We start from the raw sequence: 22,999 nt of genomic DNA on the forward strand, positions 1-22,999 counted from the left end.
GTTACACTGGGAGATTCAATATGATCCAAACTTGTGCTTCAGTACATAACTCTAATACACATTTTTATACAGATACAGTTTGTAAAAGACAATACATAAGCAATACATACAAACGAGACTGCAAAATACTTATCTGTCTTTGACCATATAAAATAACTTGGTGTCAGTTTATGTTTTGGAACGGTTTGAAGTGTTTCCTGTATTGTAAGATATAAGGACATTTAAAGTTTAGGAACATTTAAAGTGAGTAGTGCAATAATAAGTAGCCGATCGCTCATGTGCTGTAGCGCTCACTAAGGGTTAAGCTTGTGACACCTGTCTACTGTCAGTGCTAGTACAACTCCAGGTGTGATTGGTCCTGGCTATATCCCTACCGGAGCACCCTATTGGTCCACATTAAGTCTTAGATTCACTAAGCTCGCCAAATAAAACCAACATCAATCACCTAATCCCCCACAGACGAAAGTGAAAATAAATGTTTTCAAAGATGTTATCAACTGATACGTGCCGTACAAAAAAAAATCTAACCAACATACAAAACTACTGACTAAGTGCTCAGAGCTGATTCCTTTTCTCCCCAACTTCAATATTGCACCAAAGCAGCATATCTAGACGAGCAGATTTCCCGTATTTCGTTCCGTCTCCATGGAGGGGGAACTCCACCGTTATTCGAAAGAATGGTCGTTTGGAGGATGTGAGAGTAGGATGGCTGTAATGTACATGAATACAATATAAAAATACTTGTGGGGAGGTCTGGTGTTTTGGCTGTGCCTGTGCAGGGCCTGGTACCAGGCTAGTGGGGAGGAGCTGGGTATGGGTGAGTCAAGGGGGCTGGAGTAGTACGCATGAGGTAGTGCAGAAAGACGCTAAGGGAAGTACGCAGTATACAGGAGGTGGCTAAAGGAAGGGTATGAGTGCCAAAAGGGAGAGAGGGAGGGGATTACAGAAGTGGGGTTGGTTGCAGACCGTGGGTGTAGAAAGTTCTAGAAGGTGTCGAGGGTTCTAGAAGGTGCAGAGGGTTTTAGAAGGCGCAGAGGGTTCTAGAATGTTTTAGAAGATGTAGAGGGTTCTAGAATGTTCTAGAAGGCGTAGAGGGTTCTAGAAGGTGTAGAGGGTTCTAAAAGGTCTGGTCGTCGTTGCAGGACTCGGTGGCGTGTCCGAAGGCCTCGCAGATGTCACAGTAGGGCCGCTGGTCGGAGGGGTTGCCGTGGTGGGAGGAGTGGGGGACCGAGTCGGGGCTCTGGGCCTGGGTGGGGCAGTCCTCCGTGTCGTGGAGGTCGAAGCAGTCGCAGATGTCGCAGAAGAGGCGGGGCGGGGGCTTCTTCTCCCGCTTGGACAGCCCCTCCTCCAGCCTGAGGGGGAGATGGGGGAAGGGGGAGAGGGTGAGAGAGAGTGAGGGAGGGAAAGATAGTGAGGGAGGGGGAGACAGTGAGGGAGGGGGAGAGAGTGAGGGAGGGTGAGGGAATGAGGGAGAGTGAGGGAATGAGGGAGGATGAGGGAGAGTGAGAGAGGGTGAGGGAATGAGGGAGGATGAGAGAGGGTGAGGGGATGAGGGAGGATGAGAGGAAGTGAGACTCACCCGTCGGTGCCATCGTTGCCGTTGAACTCGGCCAGTACCATCTTCTTCAGCTTGACCTTGAGCTCCTCGTTCTTCCTCTGCAGGTCCACAATGACGCTGTTCAGGAAGTTGATCTGACGACAGGAGAAGAGAGCAAGTCACCCCCCCGCTACACCACGTCCACAGGATGGAGGAACCAGGGCACCAACACGGCAAACACTGGCCATCTAACGTGTGCCACGTTATCCAACGAGTGTAAAAATCTTGTTGGATTTTAAATACATTTGGACTTGTGTCTAGTTTAAATGGCTTATCTAGTGACTTCATTTAAGTTAACGTTCACTGGCAGCCAAATATACTTGTTGTAAGCATGAGTAAGCTCACAACTAGTATTTTTCCCCTTAATTGTTATACAGCGTTTTTGTAGTGAAGAACTGGATGTCAGTGTGTTTCTGGTCGTCATACCTGTCCCTCAGCAAACTCCTTCTCTTCTCTCAGCTGGTCCAGAGCAGGGTCACCTGCAGGGTCACATCACAGTCAGCACACCCAGCCAGGACACCCTGATCTCACGACCTCAGCACAGACGTCCTGTCTAGCCACGCAGGTCGACGGAAAACATGGTTGGGTCGACCTTTGGCGACCTCGACCTCGTCACGATACGCAAACTCAGTTTTCCTCTGTTCCCAACCACCAGGCCATAACTTACCCGACAACGACCTTTAACCCATCAGCAGCTGGGCCTAGTTCACTACATTTATCTACCACAATTACTTTACAACTAGATACATTTGCACAGAGTTAAGAGGGAAGCTTAATACATTTCCACAGCGACATTTCTCATTCAAAAGCACATCGATCGACGAGGGTTCCGCGGCACCAAAGCACCCAAGGCCGACATGTTCACCTGAAGACGGGACTCCACTGTCCCCTCCCTCGGACGCCTGCCTTCCCAGGAGCCTCTGCTCCAGGCTGTGGACGCGTGTCTGGAGCCGGGTCTTGTCTCTCTCCAGGGTCTCCACGGCAACCTGCAGGGTCTTCGCCGTGGCGTTTTCACCCCGCAGCACGGCGATCTACAGAGAGAGAGGGGCGACGCGAGTGTGAAGACGTGCTGTGAGAGGCCGGCGTTCGTCGTGTCCTGGTGAGGGTGAAAGAACCGGTGCTCCAGGGAGAGGGTGAGGCTTTCAGAGGAGGCTTAGCGCACGTGTGTACGCGCACGTGTGGAGATGTTTATCTGTGTGTGTGTGTGTGTGTGTGTGTGAGTGAGAGAGAGATGTTTGTGTGTGAGTGAGTCTGAGTAAGAGTGTGAGTGTGTGTGTGTGTGTGTGAGAGATGTTTGTGTGTGAGAGAGTCTGAGTGTGAGTGTGTGAGTGTGTGAGAGATGTTTGTGTGTGAGAGAGTCTGAGTAAGAGTGTGAGTGTGTGTGTGTGTGTGTGTGTGAGAGAGATGTTTGTGTGTGAGAGAGTCTGAGTGTGAGTGTGTGAGTGTGTGAGAGAGAAATGTTTGTGTGCGAGAGAGTCTGAGTGAGAGTGTGTGTGTGTGAGTGAGTGTGTGTGTGTGTGTGTACCTCGTTCCTCAGTGTCTCCAGCTCCATCTCCTTCTCCTGGTCTTGATGTGACAATGTTTCCCTGTGGGGCCGGGGAACAGGAGAGCTGTTAGCCCAGAGGCACAGCCCTCTGAAGGGGAACAGGAGAGCTGTTAGCCCAGAGGCACAGCCCTCTGAAGGGGAACAGGAGAGCTGTTAGCCCAGAGGCACAGCCCTCTGAAGGGGAACAGGAGAGCTGTTAGCCCAGAGGCACAGCCCTCTGAAGGGGAACAGGAGAGCTGTTAGCCCAGAGGCACAGCCCTCTGAAGGGGAACAGGAGAGCTGTTAGCCCAGAGGCACAGCCCTCTGAAGGGGAACAGGAGAGCTGTTAGCCCAGAGGCACAGCCCTCTGAAGGGGAACAGGAGAGCTGTTAGCCCAGAGGCACAGCCCTCTGAAGGGGAACAGGAGAGCTGTTAGCCCAGAGGCACAGCCCTCTCAGGGACTTCCAGAGGAAGGCCACGACTTTTGCTGTGTCTCACTACGCACCAGGAAAGAGTTCCCGCTGTTTAAAGCCACAGCTGAAGTAGAAGTTTCGTCGAAACCGCATTAAATCACACTTCTCTCAAACACACTAACTTGTTAAGCTATGCTCAAATAACAGGCCTATATTAATACACGTGCTGAACTCCCAAGGATTATAAGAGGGAGTATCAACCTAAATAAAAAACTATGGATTAACCTGACAGTGCCCCTTTCACTTAAGTAGACTTAGGTCACATCAGGGAGCTTTGACGTCTTACTCTAAATAAAGCCAGTGTCGTGGACACAGCCATTCTGTCCACGGCACTGAACACAGAAAACCTTTCACTGTTAACGTCAGTGTGTGAATCAGGCTGGCCAGTGACCCACTGGACAGCCTGTCTCCCTGCCTGCATGTATGCCTGCCTGTCTGCCTCGTCATCTGACAAGTCACCCTGCCAGACTGCTTGTTTCTCAGTTTGATCTGTCTCCCCTGCCGTGAATATTCACCTGAAAAAGGCAGGGATAGTATCTCTCTCCAGAGAAATTAGTTCTGCTCTAATTATCCATCCCCTCATCATTCGCCTCTGGCTTAAATAACCTTTACAACTCTTCTCTCCCCTCTCCCGTTTTAGAAAATCATCTTTGCTCTTTTCCCTCTCTCACACCATCCCCACTCTCTCTCGTTCTTCTCCTCTCTCCTCTCCATCCCTCTCTCCTCTCCATCCCTCGCTCCTCTCCATCCCTCTCTCCTCTTCGGACTGGCCTCAGCTCCATCTCTCCAGTCTCATTAGCAGTGTGAGAGAGATGTACAGCACTAAGGTGAAGGCCTAATCCTCAGATCACAGGGCGGAGGGAAACGAGGCTGTGCTAAGACTGGAGGATGAACGTTGGAAGGGGATTCGCAGACCGCAAACATTCTCACCTTACCCTCAGGATTTTAATCTGAGAAACAAATCTAAAAGAGACACCACTAGCTACAGAGCGTTAACGAGGGACTGAGGCTTGAGAAATACGGTCCAAAACCTTGTCACCTTGTTTTAAAGCGCAGGGGACATTCTGACATACTGAGTGCCTCACCTGTCTCTCATGTCGGGCTGCTGGTGGTTGTGCTCCACGTTGTGCTGTAAAAGGACACAGACACACACAGACACACACACACAGACACAAAAAGGACAGATACACACACACACACACACAGACAGGACAGATACACACACACAGACACACACAGACACAGACACACACACACACACACAGACACACACACACACAGATACACACAGACAGACAGACAGACAGACAGACAGACACACACAGACACAGACAGGACAGAGATACACAGACCACACACACAGACAGATAAACCCAGGTTAAACCCCTCTGAGCTCCAGTACAGTCACAGCAGGTAGACGGTCTCCTATAAACCCCGTCTTCACATCTGAGTCACAGTAACATGCAGATGGGTCATGCATGCTGTGCTTATCATCTCTAATGGGGTATGGGAGGGATTTGAACCATCCTACCTCCTCTAGACGCTGAGACTTCTGAGAGGCCAGCTTCAGATCCTCACTACGAACAGAGAGAGGGGGGGAGGGAGGGAGGGAGAGGCGGGGGGAGATAATTGTCTAAATCAAGGTGAAAGGAATTACAGAACTGAAAGTTTTCAGTCCCCATTCACTCGAGGCATACAGCTTAAAGTTTGAATGGCAAATCTAGGAAACAAACCAGCAAACCTGAAGTAAGTAAGTAAGTAAGTAAACCTGAAATAAAAACGAATCAAACAATGATGGGAGAGCCCGCTTCCAGGCCGGACCACAGTGCCTCCACAAGGCAGTGCCTCCACAAGGCAGTGCCTCCACACGGCAGTGCCTCCACAAGGCAGTGCCTCCACACGGCAGTGCCTCCACACGGCAGTGCCTCCACACGGCAGTGCCTCCACACGGCAGTGCCTCCACAAGGCAGTGCCTCCACAAGGCAGTGCCTCCACAAGGCAGTGCCTCCACAAGGCAGTGCCTCCACAAGGCAGTGCCTCCAGGCTGTGTAATCCCAGCCCTCTCAGGCACGTACACACACACACATTCAACAACATCAGAGCATCAACAGAACAGCATCCAGCTGTTCTCCCGACGAGATGTCTCTGACCGCACAGAGCTGCACACACACACACACTATAGTCTGTCTCATACACACACACACACTATGGTCTCTCTCTCTCTCTCTCTCTCTCTCTCTCTCTCTCTCTCTCTCTCTCTCTCTCTCTCTCTCTCTCTCTCTCTCTTTCTCTCTCTCTCTCTCTCTCTCACCCTCCCTCCTCCCTCCCTCCTCTGAGGTCATCAGGAGCAGGGCGGCCATGTTGGAGCCAGGCGGAGCTGGATGCAGGCAGGATTGCGTAACCTTCCCAGAGGGCTGGGGAAGGACGCAGAGCTTTTTGAGGATGGAGTGCAAGTGTGTGTGTGTGTGCCAGTACATGTGTGTGTGTGTGTGTGTGCCAGTACATGTGTGTGTGTGCCAGTACATGTGTGTGTGTGTGCCAGTACATGTGTGTGTGTGCCAGTACGTGTGTGTGTGTGTGTGTGTGTGTGTGCCAGTACATGTGTGTGTGTGCTAGTACGTGTGTGTGTGTGCCAGTACGTGTGTGTGTGTGTGCCAGTACATGTGTGTGTGTGCCAGTACGTGTGTGTGTGTGTGTGTGTGTGTGCCAGTACATGTGTGTGTGTGCTAGTACGTGTGTGTGTGTGCCAGTACGTGTGTGTGTGTGTGCCAGTACGTGTGTGTGTGTGCCAGTACGTGTGTGTGTGTGTGCCAGTACGTGTGTGCCAGTACGTGTGTGTGTGTGTGCCAGTACGTGTGTGTGTGTGCCAGTACGTGTGTGTGCTACTACGTGTGTGTGTGTGTGTGTGCTAGTACGTGTGTGTGAGCGCCAGTACGTGTGTGTGTGTGAAATTTCTCTCTACACAAAACTGTGTAATACAGCAATGGGTTTAAAAATAGGAAATGTTTGTGGAGAGATTTGAAAGGACTTGCGTGTCTTATTCAAGGAAAGGAGGAGATAAACAGCCCTCCTTTCTTCTCCTGACAGAAGAGATGGACGTCATTCTGTCCTGTCTTTTCTCTGGGCTGTATGGAAGCTCTCGTCTGGCCCAGCACCGCCCCTGCCGGATGCACACTGACGCGTTGTTCAGTCGTATCCACCTGCCCTCTGTCGTCACAGCAACGGGCTCGGATGACTCACAGGGGGCTCGGCTGCATAAAGATAGGTCTCCCACGACACACACACACACACACACTCTCATAGAACACACATGCACACGTGTACCAGCAAGCACACACACTCATGCATAGCCTTCCTGCACACACATACATAATGACCTGCACACACACACACGTGTCCTCGACTCTTCTCCGCAGGCTCATCTGCTCTATGTGGTGTCATGACATATTCATAGCTCTGACATAAGTTGCGCAATCCAACGTGTTTCCCTCTCCTGCATGATTCCACACTGTCCTCCCACTCTGCATGCATGCAGAACCCTCTGCTGTGGAACTCTAAAACCATCAGCTCTAGAACCATCAGCTTTAGAACCATCCAGAACCATCAGCTCTAGAACCATCAGCTCCAGAACCATCCAGAAACATCAGCTCCAGAACCATCAGCTTTAGAACCATCCAGAACCATCAGCTCCAGAACCATCACCTCCAGAATCATCAGCTTTAGAACCATCCAGAACCATCAGCTCCAGAACCATCACCTCCAGAATCATCAGCTTTAGAACCGTCACCTCCAGAACCCTGGCCGTCACCTTCACTCTACTCACATTTCCTTGCAGAGGGTTCCGATGCGCTGGTTCTCCGAGGCGCTGCGCTGCTGGGACAGGTGGAGCTCTTCCTGGGATCTGGAGTGTTGCTGCTTCAGAACCTCCAGCTGCAGGAGGGAGAGAGAGATAGAGAGAGAGAGACAGAGAGAGAGAGAGAGAGAGCGAGAGCGAGAGCGAGAGGAGGGAGAGAGAGAGAGCGAGAGAGAGAGGAGGGAGAGAGAGAGAGGAGGGAGAGAGAGAGAGAGAGACAGAGAGAGAGAGAGAGAGAGAGAGACAGAGAGAGAGAGAGAGAGAGAGAGCGAGAGAGAGAGAGAGAGAGGAGGGAGAGAGAGAGAGAGAGAGAGAGAGAGAGAGAGAGAGAGAGAGAGAGAGAGAGAGAGAGAGAGAGAGAGAGAGAGAGAGAGAGAGAGGAGGGAGAGAGAGAGAGACAGCTGCTTTGACAAACATCAAACAAGCCACATCACTGGAGGATAAAGACCTTTTTCATGGTTCTTAGTCGCACACGTTCTCCAGACAGCAGCCACACAGACACGCTGCAGGAACAGCGTCCTCATCAGTGAACACAGACCAAACTCATCCGATTTTCTGTCTGTCAAATAACCGTCAGCATGTGGGAGTTGTTTCTATACTAATAAAGGGAACGTGCGTTTGTTGTGTTTCGCTTATGGCAAAAGGACAATATCCTGGAGAATTAACATCTTCCAGACCCATCAGGAGAAGAGAGATTCTGGGTCAGCAGATATTTGCGAGATCGTTTGTATTCCCAAAGACGCTGTACACAGGGGAGGAACCCCTGTCTGTTGAAATCCTCAACAAACAAGTCTAATCTGGTCTCTTAAGCCCACTGAGAAAAGCAGGCGCCGAAAATAGCTCTGTTACCAATTTTGGATTCCTTCGAGATTTCCACCACGATATTAGAATAACAGATATCAGTTATGTGGACGTTCAACCGTCAGAGGTGAACATCTTCCCAGCTTCTGGACTCTCCTGCGAGGGAGACAGGCTGGTTCCTACATCAGAGCTCTCCCAACAGCCCTACAGACACACACACCCACCCTGAACAACAGCCCTACAGACACACACATCCACCCTGAACAACAGCCCTACAGACACACACATCCACCCTGAACAACAGCCCTACAGACACACACACCTACCCTGAACAACAGCCCTTCAGACACACACATCCACCTGAACAACAGCCCTACAGACACACACACCCACCCTGAACAACAGCCCTTCAGACACACACATCCACCCTGAACAACAGCCCTACAGACACACACACCTACCCTGAACAACAGCCCTTCAGACACACACATCCACCTGAACAACAGCCCTACAGACACACACACCCACCCTGAACAACAGCCCTTCAGACACACACATCCACCCTGAACAACAGCCCTACAGACACACACATCCACCTGAACAACAGCCCTACAGACACACACATCCACCCTGAACAACAGCCCTTCAGACACACACATCCACCTGAACAACAGCCCTACAGACACACACATCCACCCTGAACAACAGCCCTACAGACACACACATCCACCCTGAACAACAGCCCTACAGACACACACATCCACCCTGAACAACATCCCTACAGACACACACATCCACCCTGAACAACAGCCCTACAGACACACACATCCACCCTGAACAACAGCCCTACAGACACACACACCTACCCTGAACAACAGCCCTACAGACACACACACCCACCCTGAACAACAGCCCTTCAGACACACACATCCACCCTGAACAACAGCCCTACAGACACACACACCTACCCTGAACAACAGCCCTTCAGACACACACATCCACCTGAACAACAGCCCTACAGACACACACACCCACCCTGAACAACAGCCCTTCAGACACACACATCCACCCTGAACAACAGCCCTACAGACACACACATCCACCTGAACAACAGCCCTACAGACACACACATCCACCCTGAACAACAGCCCTTCAGACACACACATCCACCTGAACAACAGCCCTACAGACACACACATCCACCCTGAACAACAGCCCTACAGACACACACATCCACCCTGAACAACAGCCCTACAGACACACACATCCACCCTGAACAACATCCCTACAGACACACACATCCACCCTGAACAACAGCCCTACAGACACACACATCCACCCTGAACAACAGCCCTACAGACACACACACCTACCCTGAACAACAGCCCTACAGACACACACATCCACCCTGAACAACAGCCCTACAGACACACACATCCACCCTGAACAACAGCCCTACAGACACACACATCCACCCTGAACAACAGCCCTACAGACACACACATCCACCGGGGCTACGACCAGACCAGCTCTGAAAGAGGACGCCTCAACGATTGAATTCTTACTGATGCTGACGGCATTCAAAGTCAATGGAAAATTGGAAATCCAAATCGATGTGTTCGCTGGACCGGAATGAAAAGTCCTCTATCAAGAGTCATCACGATTCCTTTCATGTCAAGGCTTCTTTTTTACTGTCTGTATGGGAGTGGAGATGAAGGATGCTGTCGTTTGTTTACATCGCGAGGCCGAGAAACACATGGAACAGAACACACACACACACACTCTCTTCTGCGCTCCCCTCTATGCTGTCAGACTGAGTGGGGCAGCGTGTGTTTAGTCTCTGTAACAGATTCTGACGACTGAAGCCTGTCCATGCTGCAGAAGATAATCCCAAAACATCTGTCTTGACACACACACAAAACACAAAACAAACAGACCCAGATTCCTACAACAGAATAAATGATCTAAAAATAAACCGGCACCAATGACAAATTCTCCTCAGAACCCCCCCCCCCAACCAACAGTTTAATCTGTCTGCCAGCTCCCTCACACACCCTGTCCTGACGGACGGACCACGAGAGGAGAAGGAGGGAGGAGGAAAGGGAGGGAGGGAGACGTGACCGGGGTCTGTCCAGCACAGATAAGCCCAGCGTGGTTCTTCACAAGCAGTTAACACAGCACCCTCCGCACAGCACCCTCCACAGCACCCTCAACACAGCACCCTCCACACAGCACCCTCCACGCAGCTCCTTCCACACAGCACCCTCCACACAGCTCCCTCCACACAGCACCCTCCACACAGCACCCTCCACACAGCACCCTCCACACAGCTCCCTCCACACAGCTCCCTCCACACAGCACCCTCCACACAGCACCCTCCACACAGCTCCCTCCACACAGCACCCTCCACACAGCACCCTCCACACAGCACCCTCCACACAGCTCCCTCCACACAGCTCCCTCCACACAGCTCCCTCCACACAGCACCCTCCACACAGCACCCTCCACACAGCTCCCTCCACACAGCACCCTCCACACAGCACCCTCCACACAGCACCCTCCACACAGCTCCCTCCACACAGCACCCTCCACACAGCTCCCTCCACACAGCACCCTCCACACAGCTCCCTCCACACAGCACCCTCCACACAGCACCCTCCACACAGCACCCTCCACACAGCTCCTAGACTGCCTGGGAATTCCTGCAGGTTACCTGGCAGTGAGAGGGCCAACTGCTGCTGGGCTAGCTGCTGCTCGGGGAGAAGCCGTGCTGGAGAGCAGCTAGGTCCATGCCCGGCCGGCTGTCTCTGTCCTCACAGTCCTGGCTCTGGGTATGCCAGCAGGAACACACACAGTCTCTCTCTCTCTCTCTCTTTTTCTCTGTAGCAGTCTGCTAATGTGCTTCCCTCTCTACAGCACACACAGACTAACGCAAGCATGCCATCAATAAACCATCAGTTCCCACCCCCTGCTGTGCACGCCTGACAGAGGGTGAGAGAGAGAGAGAGGGAGAGAGGGAGAGAGAGAGAGAGAGAGAGAGAGAGAGAGAGAGAGAGAGAGAGAGAGAGAGGGAGAGAGGGAGAGAGAGAGAGAGAGGAAGAGAAAGCTGCCGTTACACATGCGTTGGAGCGTATCACCCTCATTATGTAAGCTGATAAGCTCCTCCCTCAACCACCCCCACTCTGTGCTGGGCTCTCTCCCTCTCTCTCCCTCCCTCCCTCCCTCCCTCCCTCCCTCCCTCCCTCCCTCCCTCCCTCCCTCCCTCCCTCCCTCCCTCCCTCCCTCCCTCCCTCTCCCCCTCTCTCCCTCTCTCTCTCTGAGAGTCGCTGTCTTTCCTGGACTTGGTTTTCTTCTCCAGACCCCAGCGGTCTGGAGCGACACAGTTCCCCCTCAGACAGGTCTCTGGTCAACCGTCACTGGGTCCAACTGAGTACACTGTTATTGCTGCATTTTGATCACCTGTTTAACCCTGACCAAAATGTGTTAGCTGTGCTTCACACACACACACACGCACACACAAAGGTAATATAAATAGCGATGGAAACCATCATTACAGCCTTTGCAGCCTGTAAACTCTGGCAATGTTGTCTTCAGTCAGGCGTGACACACACACACACACACCCACACGCACACACCCACACGCACACACACACACACGCACACACCCACACGCACACACACACACACACACACACACGCACAGCCGTCACGGCTCACACCGACATGTGCAGGGTTACATCACAGCCTGCGGGCGCACAGGAGAAGAGAGGAGACAGTCCTAAGTGCATCCCTAGTGTGGTTCAGGAAGATGTGTGTGTGCGCGCGTGTGTGCGTGTGTGCGTGTGCGTGTGTGTGCGTGTGTGCATGTGTCTATGTGCGTGTGTGTGCATGTGTGTATGTGCGTGTGTGTGTGTGTCTGTGTGTGTGTGTGTGTGTGTGTGCATGTGTCTATGTGCGTGTGTGTGCATGAGTGTATGTGCGTGTGTGTGTGTGTCTGTGTGTGCGTGTGTGCGTGTGTGTGTGTGCGTGTGTGTGCATGAGTGTATGTGCGTGTGTGTGTGTGTCTGTGTGTGTGTGTGTGTGTGTGTACTCTTCACTCCCCGTGTCAGTCTTACTTTAAAAGGATTTTTATATAATCTGATAAATGCTAAATCTGATCTCTGCCTCAAGGCCTCTTGATCTTTATCCGCCTCTCTCCCTCCAAAACTCTGCCTCTGTCGAGTTCAGCCTCAGTCACACGCAGCAACTGAGCATGACATTTTTTAATCGGTTTCTGGTCGAAGCACTAAGAGCCCAACAGCAACTTTAAAGCTTCTGTTTTGGTGAAACCAGTTTGGAAAATTGCTATGTGTTGTTGTGCTGAAGTGGGATAGCAGAGCTCCAAAATTAAAAAAGACAAATTGATTGTGTGTGTTTGTGAGTGTGTGTGTGTGTGTTTGAGAGTGTGTAAGGGGTGTGTTTGAGAGTGTGTGTGTATGTTTTACAGTGTGTAAGGGGTGTGTTTGAGAGTGTGTGTGTATGTTTTACAGTGTGTAAGGGGTGTGTTTGAGAGTGTGTGTGTATGTTTTACAGTGTGTAAGGGGTGTGTTTGAGAGTGTGTGTGTATGTTTTACAGTGTGTAAGGGGTGTGTTTGAGAGTGTGTGTGTATGTTTTACAGTGTGTAAGGGGTGTGTTTGAGAGTGTGTGTGTATGTTTTACAGTGTGTAAGGGGTGTGTTTGAGAGTGTGTGGGTGTGTTGTCCACTCTAATCCCCCCATCTCTATTTCCCCCGGTGTCATCACACTGACCATCTGGAACAAACAACCAGCTGGCTTCACTACGGCCCCGGCCACGAGGAAGAGAGAGAGACAGAGAGGGAGAGAGGAAGAGAGAGGAGAGGGAGAGAGGAAGAGAGAGGGAGAGGCATAATGAGAGGAAGAGAGAGAGGGAGAGAGGGAGAGAGGAAGAGAGAGGAGAGACAGAATGAGAGAGGAAGAGGGAGAGAGGGAGAGAGGAAGAGAGAGGGAGAGGGAGAATGAGAGGGAGAGAGAGGAGAGACAGAATGAGAGAGGAAGAGAGAGGGAGAGAAAGAAAGAGAGGACAGTCAAGGCTGCAGGTAAACACAGAAAGAAAAGATGACGGAATGAACAAAGGAGTGAATAAGAGAGAGGAGGACGAGAGCGTCAGAAATCAGAGAGCGTGGGAGATAGCGGGTAGAACTGGTCACGAAAGGTTGTGTGATAGCCAAGGGGGGTCAGATGGCTGAGCAGTTAGGGAATCGGGCTACCAATCAGAAGGTTGCCGGTTCGATTCCCGAGCCGTGAAAAATGACGTTGGGGAATATCCCTGTACTTCCTGTAAGTCGCTCTGGATAAGAGCGTCTGCTAAATGTAAATGTAATGTAGCCGGCACTTCCACTGTCATAAAGCCATATACAGACCCTGATGTAAACCTAATGTCAACACCACACAAAAAGATTCCTATGTAGGACATAGAAACTAACCTAGAACACATTAAATCCTGCTTTGCATTCCAAAAGACACGGTCATAATTGTCATAACCCAGATAACACGCAGGAACTGGTATAGTGATGAGCCTGCGTTCGGGGCACACAGGATGAACCAAACTCATCTTTTGCATGGGCCACAGAGCAGCTCGATGCAAAGTGAGGTGCAGTACTCAAATCACCATGCGTGTTAAAGTGTAGGTTGAGAAAGTACAGTTATGAGTTTGTTCCATCTCCCACTCTCCCTCACCCTCTCTCACCCTCCCTCACCCTCTCTCACCCTCCCTCACCCTCCCTCACCCTCTCTCACCCTCTCTCACCCTCCCTCACCCTCCCTCACCCTCTCTCACCCTCCCTCACCCTCTCTCACCCTCCCTCACCCTCTCTCACCCTCCCTCACCCTCTCTCACCCTCCATCACCCTCTCTCACCCTCTCTCACCCTCCCTCACCCTCTCTCACCCTCCATCACCCTCCCTCACCCTCCCTCACCCTCTCTCACCCTCCCTCACCCTCCCTCACCCTCTCTCACCCTCCCTCACCCACCCTCACCCTCCCTCACCCTCTCTCACCCTCCCTCACCCTCCCTCACCCTCTCTCATCCTCCCTCACCCTCCCTCACCCTCTCTCACCCTCCCTCACCCTCCCTCACCCTCTCTCACCCTCTCTCATCCTCCCTCACCCACCCACCCACGTACAGAGCCAGCTGACCGCAGCATCAACCTGCTGTCTCGGTGCTCAGTAGAGAACCACCAGCTCCAGATCCACCTTCACACATCAGGACCACTTCCTCACCTGAGCCTCCAGCGCCGTCTTCTCATTGGTCAGCTGCTCTCGTGACAGGGCGGAGTCACCTGAAGCTTTAGTGACCTGGAAGAGGTTCATCAGAATATTATTAGATAATACAATTCATTATAGTTTATAAACGACTGATATTAGTGTTCACACACACACACACACCTGTGCAAATCTCTCTTGGAGGTCTTCCTCCCTACGCTTGGTTTCCTCTCTCTGGGTCTGGAGGTCTCTGCCCACCTGCTCCACACTCCTCTCCAGCTCTGCCGAAGACACACACACACACACACACACACACACAGAGTAGTCGCTGAGAGATCTCATGATAACAAGCCCGAGGGAGTGAAACCCTACTGGGACGTCTGTAGTACAGTGACACAGTGGCGCTGGGGGAGGTCTACGCACGGTTACCTTGTAGCCTTTGTGCTTTCCTCCTGTTCTCCTCCTCTGCCGTTTCAAGTCGTTCTCCCTGGCGACGGAACAAGCAAACAAACCTCACTCTACAGCCGAAGCACTGGACTCAAAATCCTATTTCATTTCCCCCATGAGCTGGCTGTAATTGATTAACTACGATCTGAGTCCCGTCTGCGAACACAGCATCCTCAAACCCGTGCCTCTCCACCTAGAGGGAGCAGGGGGAGTTTGTGCGTGTGAGTAGTGTGTGTGTGTTTGTGTGTGTGCGTGTGTGTCCCACCAGGCAGGTTAGCTGCAGCTCCAGGGAGCTCTTGTCCTGCTGGGCAGACAGCAGCTCCTTGTGCTTGTTTTCCAGATCCACACTCAGCTCACTGATCTGCAGAGGACAGGGAGGGCGGGTTAGAGACACGCACACCACACACACACACCACACACGCACACACACCACATTACACACACACGTGGACACACCACACACCACATTACACACACACACGGACACACCACATCACACAAACACACACCACACACACAAACACAAAACATAGGTCTCCAGGCCAGGCCTGAGGGCTGTGTGGAACTAATGAATGAAGGCAGCTCTCGGTGAGGTTGAGATGAGTCACCAGCTCTAATAAAACAAACCAGTCCACCTGAAAGGGCTCCAAATGAACTCAAAACACTGTGGCTGTGAAAACCTGCGATACGGTCTGAAACCACTGCAACACTTTCTACCACAGAGACGCTCAGAGCAGGGGCGGAGCCAGAAGCATCTTTTTGTGTCGGCCTAGAAAGATATGGATAGGCATCTTTGCAGTTTTTTTACTTATTTACTTTGCGATGTGAACCCGGTGCATCATTTTCCAGAGATATTTTCGTTTTTTGGGTAGGCCTTAGAACAAATTTTCCTACCCCTTGGCTACGCCCTCTGGCTCATACTGAGGTTGACACGAAGAGAACACCCGCCCCCTCACCTTTTTCTCCTGTGCCTGGGCCTGGGCCTTGAGGTGGCTGAGCTGCTCTTGGGACAGGGACACAGCGCCCTCTGTCTGCTGGGAGGACCTCAGTCTGATCTGCAGCTCGTCCAGCTCCCTCTCCAGCTCCATGATGCGGGAGCGCTCGGACACCGTGGCCACCTGGCAGGGAGAGGGGCCGTCAGAGCGCTGGAAACCCCCCCCAAGACAAACGCGTCCAGCGCCGACCAACAAATCTGATCAGAAGTCGCTAGATTACGTGGTGACGTCATACGTTGCATCAACCCCTTTAGATCTGTGGATGCGCTAAGTACACAGATCTGACAGAATACTTTTGTAAACGTTGGAAACGCTAGAACACTAAGAAAGGCAAATGTGACGTCATTCACAAATCAGTAAAAGGTTATTTAGGCACTTTTACAACTAAAATGGAGATTGCTAAAGTCATATTTTTAAGGGCAGGGCAAACCCTTCAGGTTACTGATCAGTGGAACGACTTTAGCTACATCATCAAACATAACCCGTGATTAGGTCGGTGACCTGGCCGCAAGCAGTGACACCCTCACCCCTGTCACCCCCCGCCCCCACAATCCTCACCCCTGTCACTGCCGCAAGCAGTGACACATGCTGCATCATGGACATATCAACATCTTTATGTTATCGTCACCCAGTCCTGTCGTGTTGGGAGCATTATCTGGACAGAAGATTCCGGCATTTACCCTAGTGTCCTCTAAGTCCCTCTGGAGTTTCTCAGCTTTGGTTTTTTCAAAGAGCAGGTTCTGCTCGAGCTCCTTAATGAGGGCATGCTCCAGTTTGGTCTGCGTCTGTTAGTAAGAGAGAGGAAGACGAGGAAGAGAACACACCAACGCCACGGCGACATGCCGGCTTCATGCCACACACAGGGACTGGATGGACCGTGATGTCAGAGGCGAGGCCCGGACAGGAAGCACCCCCCTGCGGAGGGATTCCGACCCCCGACCCCCGACCCCCACCACCAAACCCTCCACCTGGACTTTAGGACAGGTAGTGTTCTGCTCTGAAGGTTTTCTATGTCGAATTAGAACAGTTTTACGTGTTTTGTCACGGTTCTGTTGATCTGTGGTGCGTACTGTGTTCTGAGGAGTGGTGGACTGTTGGTGAAGGTCACTCCCATCTCTCAGAGACACGGCCAGGCTTCAGACAGCCTTACGACCTCTGACCCCTGACATCACCTTCATCCCTTCTTTCTCTGCTCCCAGTGTCAGTGGAGAGACAAGACTCGAGACCTCCCCCTCTTCCACAAGAGAGGGGATGGAGATTTTTTTTTTTTAAAGGGTGAGAAAGGATAGAAAGAAAGCTCGGGAACAGAAGGCAAATTGGAGGATGAGGAAGAATAGGACTGGGGGTCAGAACATCAGAAATGAGAGAGCGAAAGAAAGCAAGTTACAGGATGGAATCAAACGAGAGAGGGAAAGAAAAGGGTGACTTGTGAAGGAGGACAGAGGAGGAGGTGATGACTGACAGCTGAATGACTGAACGATGGTGAAAAAACAAAGCAGGAACGCGGCAAAGCTTGACGAACGGTTGGACAAAGCATTTCTTCATCAGACCAAGCAAACACGCTAGTCTACCTGGTGACATCTAGCACGGTGTTAACAACCAGCTAAGAGTCTTGTAACAGAGTTCAACAGCTCAATTTACAAGTCATCAAAGAAGCAAGTCAGTGATGATGGGAAACAAGCTGAATTGGCGTTAACCGACAGAAAGTTGAAGACATAGAAAGCCAAACTGAAGCTGTCAGTATACACGCCTCAACATTTGCCAGATACTGACCTAAGCAAACAAAACTCTGAATCAGACTTAGGGCCCTGGGGGTGAACCAGAATATTCTAGATAAAACGACCACCTGACAGACAAGATGAGTCGTGGAGGACGCCCAGAGCTGGAATGTTGACAGTTTCTATTTGAATCCGAAAAGACGAGTTCCATCATTACCTCCAGGTCTCCCTTGGTGATGCAGGCCTCCTCCACGCTGAACTGCAGATCCTCCACCTTCCTGTTCCGAGAGAGGGGGAGAGAGAGAGCGAGAGAGAGAGAGCGAGAGAGAGCGAGAGAGAGAGAGAGCGAGAGAGAGCGAGCGAGAGAGAGAGAGAGCGAGAGAGAGAGAGAGCGAGAGAGAGCGAGAGAGAGAGAGCGAGAGAGGGGGAGAGAGAGAGAGAGAGAGAGCGAGAGAGAGCGAGAGAGAGAGAGAGAGAGAGAGAGAGAGAGAGAGAGAGAGAGAGAGAGCGAGAGAGAGCGAGAGAGAGAGAGAGAGAGCGAGAGAGGGGGAGAGAGAGAACAGGGCTCAGCTCTCTCTCTCCTCCACAGGAAGCGGTCAGAGCGGCGACACGCCCGAGAGGAGAGAGAGGAGCGTCTCCTCCCTGGTCACCCACCTCTTCTCCTCCTCCAGCTGGTTCAGCAGCTCCACCTTGTCCCTGTCGGCCGTCTCCACCAGGACGCGCAGCTGGTCCAGCTTGGCCTCCATCTCCAAGGCATACTGACACACACACATGCAAAACACACAGACACACACACAGATCGATGGAGAAAAACACGTCGAAACCTTCAGTGAATGCCCAGCATGAAGAGAGCTGAGAAACACCTTGGTGGTCAAGCCAGCATGCTCCCCCTTCCCCCCCGTCCCACCTGCTCCTGCCCCTTCCTCAGCAGCCCCAGCTCCTGCTGCACCTCCCCGGCGTGGCTGGTCGCCTTGGCGACCTCGCAGCGCTCCAGGTCCCTCTCGGCCAGCAGCTGCTCGATGTGCTGCTGCTTCTCCTTCAGCGCCTCCTGCAGCGCCGTGGTGCCCGAGATCTTACGGGCGTAGCGGGCGGAGGTCTCCGTCAGCTGGGGTGTGTGTGGGGGGGGGGGGGGGTGAGAGGGGAAAGGGGGAGGAGGGGGGGAGGGGGACGTGTCAGAAGTACGAGCAGCACAGAGAGAGACAGGGAGGGTTCCGCTCTGAGATCGATACGGGCCTGTGTTTGTGTGTGTGTGTACGTACTGTGTGGGTGTGTATCGTGTGTGCGTGTAAGGTGTGTGTGTGTCCCACCAGGCCGGCGCGGCTGGGCTTCCCGCTGACGGAGGAGGTGACGGAGCTGAGGGAGCTGATGGAGGAGGCGCTGGGGCTGGTCTTCATGGTGGACCTCCTGTGGGAGGACTTGGTCTTGGTCGGCGTGGTGCAGGGGAAACCGATCCGTGTCACCTTGTGGACGGGGGCGAACAGGCCGTACCTGGGCAGGCACTGGAAGTACCTGAGGGCAGGGGGGAAACCACGTGAGAACACTGGAAGCTCTCCTACGACATCCAGCGGCGGAGGTTTTCGTGACATCACTGTCCTCGCTGGGCTCTGCTCTCCTCTCACCTGGTTCCTGCCACGGCGCCGTCGTTCTTGCCAAGGGGCTCATCCAGCTCCACCCCACACCACTCCCCCTTGGCAAAATCCGTCTCCCCCAGAAACTTCACCACCCCTGCCTTGGTGCCCCCCACCTGGGCCACAGGACAGAGCCAGAGACGCAGAGACAGAGAGAGACAGAGAGAGAGAGACAGAGAGAGACAGAGAGAGAGAGCGAGAGACATAAACACACTTAGTACATATTCATGTAAAGGGTTCAGAAATATATCCAACAGGAATATAACAGTAATATATATAGGGCTATAGGATATATACATATATAATATATATAGGATATAAGGCTCTTCACCAGCACACGGTCTCCCAGACGGAGTTCTCTCCTGGCCTTCTTGGCAGAGTCCGTCTCGGACAGGTTGGACACGGACTCACTGGTGGTCAGCGTCCGGTTCAGAGGGGTCTTGGCGCCTGTGCTGGAGCTGGCGGCGTTGGTCGTACTTTGGGCTAAAACAAGAGCATGTTCACTGTACGTACGGTCGCTTTATTGGACAGTTTGTATGTGGATTGTGACAGGAAATGGAGAGAGAGAGAGAGAGAGGAGAGGAGGAGAGGGAGGGGGAAGAAGAGAGAGAGGGGGGGGGTAGACATGCAGCAAAGGGGCCCAAGTCAGATATAAACCCGGGCCGCTACTGTAAGGCCTCAGCCTACATGCTACGCACACTTAACCGAGCTACATCCTGAACGACATCCTACTTCGTCGCTAAAATGATTCCCGAATAAGAATAACTGTTACCAGTGGTGACCGCCCCTGCCGCAGGAGCGGCGTTGGCCAGGGCGGAAGCACCCGGAGCCGGGCTGCCTTGTCCTCCGTTAGCCTCTTTCTCCGGAAGGGCGGTCCTGGATAACTTGGAGGGTCGTGTGAAGATCCCCCTCCCGTCCTCACACTGGAAGTACCTCACCCCCGCCACCGAGCCGTCGTTCTTCCCTATGGCCTCATCCAGGACGATGCCCGCCCACTGGCCAGGGGCAAACTGTGTAGCCCCGACAAACTGCACCACGCCGGGCTTGTTGCCGTTGACCCAGACCCTCTCCCCCAGCTGGAAGTCTCCTGCTCCATCTTGCGTGGGGGACGTCACGATGTTAGGGGACTTCTCGGGGGGGAGAGGCTTAGGAGCGGCTGCGTTAAAAACGAAGGGAGAAAAACTGATGAATTTAACGGAATCAACTTCATCAATCACTTCCTTGCGTATGTTGTGCATAGGCTGAGTCTTCTCAGGATTATTTTCACTGCTTTACGCTCTTACATTTACATTTAGTCATTTAGCAGACGCTCTTATCCAGAGCGACTTACAGTAAGTACAGGGACATTCCCCCGAGGCAAGCAGGGTGAAGTGCCTTGCCCAAGGACACAACGTCATTTCGCACAGCCACGAATCGAACCGGCAACCTTCTGATTACTAGCCCGATTCCCTAACCGCTCAGCCACCTGACTCCCCTACACATCACAGCACTGTACATGAAAATCCCCTCGTGATAGTCTACATGCCATGCCCTAGCCTACAGGCTGCAGCTTGACTCACTCAAATTTGAACAGCCACATTTGAGTATTTTTAAGCCATGGAAGTCAACAATGTAGAAGCGGGAGAGAGACCCAGGCTCCAGTCCGTGAACAGCTCACCAGAGGAGGGGGAGGTCTTGGTGGGCGCCCCCGCAGGACGGCCTATCTTGCTTGGGGGTTTGAGTCCGCTGGGCTTGCCTGTGCTCATGGTCTCTTCTTGGTTCTGGTGGAGGAGGTGGAGAGCTGTGTGAGGGCTGAGCCTGATCAGGCTGGGGGGCTATAGGCCTTCCCCACCACCCACCTTGATGCCCCACCAAGGCTGGAAGAAAAGTGCCAGAATAGATGTTTATGTTTGGATATGTGTGTCAATCTATACCCCTTAACTGTATGCCTCTCTACAAAGGAAAACTACTAGCTTTGTTCAGACTAGGCCAGTGGACCACCACTAAGTACTTACCCAGTTAATAGAAATGCTTTAAAATGCCTTCCATCTCCCTTAGTATTGATTATGAATATGAAATGAATACACCGTTATTGGTCATCTTAGAAACAGATGTTGTAATGATAATTTCTATAGAATTAAAAGGGAAGGTATTGGCGCAAAACACCAGTCCCACTTATTAAAATTAGTATCTCGCTGTAATCTCACTGCACCCAGGGGATACACGCTGAAAACGGCTTTATCGCATAACATCCAATCCAAGTGTGTTAACACCCCAATTTCCATTGCAAGACCTTAAAGCGCTCCTCCCCCGCCTAGGGGTGTCACCTGGTAGACCAAAACAAAGCGAGCGAGCATGCAATACATGCAATGCCACTGTCAAAAATCTGGCTCAGTCTATTAACTGGATTAGAACAGTAGTTAGTGTGATAGTTTAGCTCACATTAATAGCATTACGCACACATTCTGCGTTAAAGTCACACATTCAACACTAACCAGCATTTGTGTACGTGTAGCGTATGTTTTAGAAATATGCATTTGGATATATTGAATGACGTTTATTTGTCAACATGCAAAGATTTCTTGAAATATGTTTTATTCCAGAGAATAGTCTGAATCTACAAGGTTTCTGCGTACACTCCCTGTCGGAATTTAGCTGGTCATGCCAAGCGAGGTACAGCTAGCTACGCCTGTTAGCCCCATATTAGCAATATATACGAGACGAAGAGACAGTGACAAGTGGGTAATATGCAGAAACAAGCCATCTAGCTATATGTTACTTACCTGCACTGTAGGCGAATATTGCGGTTTGTTTTGTAAGAGCAGTAAAGGTATAGTACGCCCAACCCTGTCCCGTTAGTTTTCTCTTCGAACAGCCCTTCCCATCATCGCAGACAAGACCCCCACCCTCGGCATGAGGCAACGGCCCCGGTGGATGTAGGTGGTATTGCATTTCTGATTTACTACCCGACTCGTGAGGTCTTTTTTATTCTATTAACTCCAGTCAACATATCCAAAACTATCTCCCCCAATCATTTTTGTTCGATTCTCGAACCTGGCTCATACTACTAGCTTTTTCATAGAATAATTTTCCAGATTTTTGCAAAGTTTGAAACCACAAGAATAGGCTTACATTACTAAAAACCAAGTGAAAGGAATACTACACAGTATTACTGTGTAGTATATCAGCATTGATTTTCGTTAAGTTCACATGATGTATGTATGGTGTGTCTTTACCTCCTTTCGTTGGTCGCTGTGTTTCTACAACTATATGCCAAGGAGAACATAAACAAACCTTTATACAGTATGTTAAGCATTCTTCAAAAAAAATAAAGAACTTTTCTCTCTTCGACCGTTCGGTGTGGTAAGCAAAGATATATAAATCAACAAAGAGTGGAAATGTTATAATGTAGGGTACACGAATTTGATTAGGCCTACCTATAAAGATTTATATTATATTTTGAAAAAAATGTAGATTTTTGTTACCAACACCATTTTGGATATCAACAATTCGAATTTTGGATATCAACAATTCGAATTCTTGATATAGGCCTACAATTATTTTTTTTCAACCTTTAGAAACTTCTTTTGCAATTTCAAAATTGATATAAAAAATTCCTTCATTGGTTAAATGATAAAACGGCTTTGCCAACATGCGTCTATAGTGTATTTTTGTATTAACATAATGTGAGGTCCAGTTATACACTAAAACAGTAGGCTAGT

General features: G+C 51.3%; 1 protein-coding gene across 2 annotated transcripts; it reads right to left on the reverse strand.

Moving 5' to 3' along the window:
• Positions 1-843: 843 nt before the first annotated feature.
• Positions 844-22,194, reverse strand: clip1b (CAP-GLY domain containing linker protein 1b). Of its 2 annotated transcripts, XM_062484092.1 has the most exons (23): positions 22,061-22,194; positions 20,956-21,058; positions 20,071-20,454; positions 19,630-19,781; positions 19,290-19,414; positions 18,978-19,179; positions 18,578-18,775; positions 18,325-18,428; positions 17,888-17,948; positions 16,633-16,737; positions 15,914-16,075; positions 15,223-15,318; positions 14,940-14,997; positions 14,694-14,791; positions 14,529-14,603; positions 7,419-7,525; positions 5,127-5,172; positions 4,681-4,724; positions 3,123-3,183; positions 2,463-2,628; positions 2,024-2,076; positions 1,580-1,692; positions 844-1,352 (listed from the first exon to the last, which is right to left on the reverse strand). In XM_062484092.1, the coding sequence occupies exons 2-23, from the start codon at positions 21,041-21,043 to the stop codon at positions 1,118-1,120; spliced, it is 2,733 nt and encodes a 910-aa protein (XP_062340076.1). In that variant the 5' UTR covers positions 21,044-21,058; positions 22,061-22,194; the 3' UTR covers positions 844-1,117. The 2 variants fall into 2 exon arrangements, with proteins under 2 accessions (XP_062340076.1, XP_062340077.1); XM_062484093.1 differs by lacking the exons at positions 844-1,352; positions 1,580-1,692 and having other exon boundaries at positions 2,024-2,094; positions 2,469-2,628.
• Positions 22,195-22,999: the final 805 nt, after the last annotated feature.

Source organism: Osmerus eperlanus, chromosome 18, assembly GCF_963692335.1.
Source record: "Osmerus eperlanus chromosome 18, fOsmEpe2.1, whole genome shotgun sequence".
In the NCBI taxonomy this organism is placed as follows: domain Eukaryota; kingdom Metazoa; phylum Chordata; class Actinopteri; order Osmeriformes; family Osmeridae; genus Osmerus; species Osmerus eperlanus.

Coding starts and splice junctions, on each gene's coding strand:
- clip1b (XM_062484092.1), bottom strand. CDS start 21,043: ATGAGCACAGGCAAGCCCAGCGGACTCAAACCCCCAAGCAAGATAGGC. Junction 19,180..19,289: donor GGCGCCGTGGCAGGAACCAG/GTGAGAGGAGAG, acceptor CCCTGCCCTCAG/GTACTTCCAGTGCCTGCCCA. Junction 14,998..15,222: donor AGCTGCAGCTAACCTGCCTG/GTGGGACACACA, acceptor TTCCGTCGCCAG/GGAGAACGACTTGAAACGGC.